The following is a 4,792-nucleotide window of genomic DNA, read 5'->3' as shown; positions in this document are numbered from 1 at the left end:
CCTTTGAGAGGAAGAAGCTAGGGGAATGGCTTAACAAGCCCCAGGTCTCCACCTGCCTGCTTCAGCACATCCCTAAGCCCGGGAGGGCATTTTAGGTCTGGCTGAGGGGAGACCCTAGGGAGCACAACCCCTGCAGAGTGGTGGGATAGGTGAGGGAGAAGGAGGCTGCAGGCATCCCAGAGGTGTGTGGGGTGTATGAACAAGCAGGAGTCCTAAGGCTTTTATAGACCATCTTTAATGTGAATAAATATATTTACAGGGAGTCGCAGACAGTGCCAAGGCTGAGAGAGAGGCCAGCTCAGGGTGTGGCAGGAAGCTACTCCAGACAAGTCACCAGCTGCAGGCTGGCTTGAGCTGAAGCAGAGCTGATTCTGCCTGGCCTTCAGCCTAGGCTGAAGGCAATGTGCACAAGGAACGTGAGAGCCCCAGGGAGCCTGCCCTGGGGAGCTGGGGCCCTCCTAGCCAGTGTAGTGCTGACGCTCCCACTCTCCACCTCACGCTCCTGGGCGGATGCAGCAATGGGAGAGGTCATGGTCGAGTCCAGGCGCTCGCAAGGGCAGAGGCCTCACTGAAGCATCTTCCTGCAATGAAGGGGCTGGAGGCGCCGCAGAGATGAGGCCTCCTCTTCTTTCTGTTCCTCTGTAGCATCCAGCAGCTGGTGCATGTAGCAGGAGGTGCCGAGCAGCACATGGCCTGTGGCCTGCATGGTGAAGAGGGTCCAGCGCAGGGCTTCCCTGGGGTAAGGGGAGAGCCGTTAGGGTCAGAAGAGGAGCTGAGTGGCAGGATAGGTGTAGTGAGCTGTACCAGAGGCCAGCACCTGCCTGGAGCCCAGCCCAGAGAACACCCTGCTCCACCCTCCAGCACAAGGGCAGCTGAATTGGAGTCACCAGGGTTTAATCCCTTTGTTTAACATCTACCCCCAGACCCAGTAGCTCCCAGAATGGAGGCAGGGAGTGTGGACATGCCAGCTTGGTGGAGGGGGCTGAGATCTGGGCAGCCCAGCCCTTGGACTCAGGTTGGCAGTGTGGCTCTGACCTTCCCAGCACAGGTGGCAGGGATCTCTCCCTCCCCAATACTCACTTCATGAGCCTCTTTGCCCCGTAGCACCGCAGGTCATAGGACATGCTGTATGTGCCGTAGAGCGTGGCCTTGACATTCAAGCAGCCCAAGTCCTGGGGGTTGGTCTTGTACAGGTCAAAAGTCACACAGGCCACATCAATCCTCCGGCGGGGCTTGCGGGAGAGAGACAGCTGGTACCCTGCCATCTGCAAGAGACCAGCCCAGGGTCAGGGAGCAGCAGCCACTGCCTCTCCTGTAGGAGCTCCAACCCCCAGCAGGGGCTCCCTATTGGACAGTCCCGCTCTGGCCTCATGGACCTGTGCAGGGCTAGCAGTGAGCCAGAGGCCACCTGCCAGTGCTCCCCATGCAGGGGCCAGGCCAATGTGGAGCTGTAGGGACAAGCAGGGAGCGTTTGGCTGCATAGTACCCACCTGGCAGGGTGGGAAGGCTGTACCTGGGCCCTTCCTAGAGAGGCTTAGGCTGCTCCTGCCCCATAGTCTTCCCCAGAATGCCCCCCCTCCCATTACTTACCTCCCCAGTTGTCTCAGTGAGGGGAAGGGCAGAGCCCCCTGGGGTCTGTTCCCATGGGGGGGCGCTCAGTTCCCTCTCACTGATTAAATGAGCTCACTGGGGCCCTTCTTAGCCCCCATACCCCTGGGTTATCCTGTGGGGTGCACTGTTCAGCCTAGCACTGACTAGAGCATCTCTGGGCACCCCAGGAGATCAGGTCCCTGGCACAGGGACGTGGGAGGGTCCCAATGCCTGGCAGACAGGACTAGATCCTCTGCTCATACAAGGCACTGCAGATCAGTGGACTGGGATAGCCCAGGCCTGGCTCCATCCCAAGAGCCCTGGTCCAGCATGGGGAGAGTGATCTCAAGACTCCAGCTCCCTAGATCTGAGGGGGCAGGGAGAAGAGACCATGCCAGGGTCCCACTGCTCACCTTGGCTGCACGCCATGTCTGCCCACTGCCTAGTACCATGAACACAGTGCCCTCCTCCAGCGTCTGGAAGAACTCCTCTGTCTCCACACTGGTGCCATCCTCATCCAGGACCAGCAAGATGGCGCCCACCATCAGCAGCGTGGCACGGACCTGGAAGGCAAGGCCGCAGGTGAGGAGAGGCCAGAGAGGGAGGTGGGACAAGCCACCCCCAGGACCAGCTCCCCCATGCTCACCTTGTCAAGCAGGTCCCTCAGGCTCTCTGCCACAAGGCCCTTGCGGATGCTACGGTCCCAGTTGCAGATGCGATAGGGCCGGGCCCTGGGGACAGGACTGGACAGCAGCTGCTGGGTCATGGAGGCACTGACAGAAACACACCTGGGACAGAGGGAGGGGTCAGGCAGGGATCTGCCCCACCAGCCCTCCCCAGCTAGGCAGGGGCCACTATGCCCTGCAAGTGAGATCAGCCACCCACTCAAAGCTGGGTAAGAGGAGCCAGTTAAGGACTCCCTACCCCTGTGGCTAGGCTAGCAGCATCCCCCTGTGGCATAGGGATCACCGAGTGATAGCACGGGGCCAGTAAGCTCAGCCTGTAATCAGGCAGAGGACCAGCCTCTCCCCTCTCTGCACCCCAGCCCTACAGCAAGGGCCCAGGCTTGCAGCCAGCTGTCCCACCTAGGGCTCACCCTGCAGGGAGGGTCTCCGCCCATTGACACTTACCTGGAGAGGGAGCTTGGGGACAGCAGGCCTAGCGACTTCTTGGCATAGTCCATCTTGGTGATCAGCACAGTCTGGTCTGCAGAGAGGAGTTGCTCAGAACAGAGGCCATGGCTCCCACCACCCCCTCTGCCTCTTCCACCAAGCCCCCACCCCCAGCCATCAGCCCCCAGGCACTGGCCTGGCACTGCCAGGAACCTGTTCTGCCACTGCCCCTTGGGCACCACACTGGGCATCTTCACATCCACCACAACTCAGTCACCAGCTATCACATCTAGGCTACAGCCTCATTCCCCCACCACCACAGACCCCACCACCCCTTCCCAAGGCCAGCCCCCCCCCCCCCCCCCCCCCCCCCCCCCCCCCCCCCCCCCGGACGCCGCCCCCGGGCCCCCCCCCCCCCCCCCACACACACACACAACCTTGTGCTGTGGCTGTCCCATAGCCAGTCTCCAGAGAGGACTCAGCATAGGGTACTCACCACACCCTGACCCACAAGTGCCCCAGTGCAGGGATTGCCCCGTGCTGCCAGCTTCGAGTGCTAGGCTGAGCCGTGCCCTTTGGCCAGGGAGGGGCTGGGGACAGGCTGCTCCCAGGACACAGTCTGTTTGCCAGCTCAGCTGTTGCACAAGGCAGCACGTGGGAAAACCACTCAGCAGCACAGGGAGCCAAGGTCCTCAGGTCACTCCCAGCTCACACTGCCTCCCTTCATGCCTCACGGGCAGGGCTGCTTTTATTCACACTCCAGCCTCCCCCGGCAATATGTTCACCCCACTGGCTCCCAGCACCTGCTGCAGGGCTGCCCTGGGCCCAGCATTCACACTTGCACTCAGCTGGGGGGCGGGGGGGAGAAGCAGGGGCTGCCAGTTGCCCCAGGCCACCCCCTCCCCAGACACCATAGGCTGCCATCTCTTCCAGGGAGCAGGAGGGACCCCCAGGAAGTGCCACCCCCACTCAAGGCCATGTTGCCTTAGTGCAGACCCCTGTACTCATGGCCAAAGAATCTCCAAGTCCCCCCAGCAGCCGAGACCATCCTCCCCCCTGCCCCCCCCAAACACCCCAGCCCTTCAAGGGAGGACACCACCAAGGAACCCACCTCCCATGCCTTGGATTGGGGGGGCAGGAACACACAGCTAAGAGATGGAATCCTTCCCCCTCCCAGTATGGGCCACACCCAAGACAGGCAGTCTGGTGGGGACCCTCTCCCATTCCTTACCAGGGACCACCACAGCCCTCCCAAACATGGGCCAGGCACATTAGCCAAGACTGGGGCTTCTCAGCAGTTTAGTGCTATGGAGGGGCTGGATGGGGAGCAGCCACCACCCCTCTAGCAGCTACCTGCCTTCCTCCCCTCCCACTCAAAACATGATCTCACCTTTTGCAGCCACCTCCAGCTGCCTGGATTCACCTTCAAATCTCTGCCTCACCCCCATCTTCAGGGGATCAGCCCTGCTGCCCCTTAGAACTGTGCCTCCCTCAGGACTAGGGAGAGGCTGTCAGGGGCTCAGCCCCGCAAGCCAGGGCCCTCCACTCTGCCCTCTCTCCCCCAGAGAGATTAGAGCTAGCCAGCTGCTCATTAGTGCTATAGGAGCAGACATCAGTAATAGCCCCAGCAAAGGGGCAAAGCACCTCTTGCCCCCCTCTGGGGTGTTTGGAGAGCCCCCCACCTTCAAAGCACCCCTTTCTCCCCCACCTCAGCCATCTAGCTAGAGGTAGACACCCAGAGCAGAAACAGAAGCCTTACCTGGAGCAGACACTTGGTACCCAGCCAGGAAATCTCTGCAGCTTCACTTCCAATGCCTCTGGCTCAGTTTATATCCTGACCACGACCAAACTCCTCCCTCACCCCCTGCCTCGTTAGCCAATCCCCACGCAGAGAGGCTGGACAGGCAGGGGGGCGGACCTGCAGCGTCTGCCTTGCAGGCTCCTGGGAGCATTTCCAGGAGCGGGGCCCATGATGGAATTTCCTCTGAGCGAGAAATCCCTGTGCCCCTCTGCCCGCCGCCTGCACCCCCACGGGCACTGAGTGCCATTGTCTCAGTGCCTCGTCCGCATGCTGCCCTGCGCCTGACCAT

At 61.4% G+C, this 4,792-nt stretch overlaps 1 protein-coding gene across 3 annotated transcripts; it reads right to left on the bottom strand.

The window, feature by feature from the left end:
- Positions 1 to 285: 285 nt before the first annotated feature.
- Positions 286 to 4,540, bottom strand: CIDEC (cell death inducing DFFA like effector c). Of its 3 annotated transcripts, none has more exons than XM_034788490.1 (6): positions 4,462 to 4,540; positions 2,721 to 2,796; positions 2,237 to 2,378; positions 2,004 to 2,153; positions 1,081 to 1,265; positions 286 to 734 (listed from the first exon to the last, which is right to left on the bottom strand). In XM_034788490.1, exons 2-6 carry the CDS (start codon positions 2,771 to 2,773, stop codon positions 566 to 568), a joined length of 699 nt encoding a protein of 232 aa, XP_034644381.1. In that variant the 5' UTR covers positions 2,774 to 2,796; positions 4,462 to 4,540; the 3' UTR covers positions 286 to 565. The 3 variants fall into 3 exon arrangements, with proteins under 3 accessions (XP_034644381.1, XP_034644382.1, XP_034644380.1); XM_034788491.1 differs by lacking the exon at positions 4,462 to 4,540 and adding an exon at positions 3,199 to 3,303; XM_034788489.1 differs by lacking the exon at positions 4,462 to 4,540 and adding an exon at positions 3,140 to 3,290.
- Between the last annotated feature and the right edge of the window lie 252 nt (positions 4,541 to 4,792).

The sequence above is a fragment of the Trachemys scripta genome, chromosome 13 (assembly GCF_013100865.1).
Source record: "Trachemys scripta elegans isolate TJP31775 chromosome 13, CAS_Tse_1.0, whole genome shotgun sequence".
Lineage (NCBI taxonomy): Eukaryota > Metazoa > Chordata > Testudines > Emydidae > Trachemys > Trachemys scripta.
Note: the sequence above shows the minus strand (reverse complement) of the source record. Positions and strands in the feature narration are given on the sequence as shown.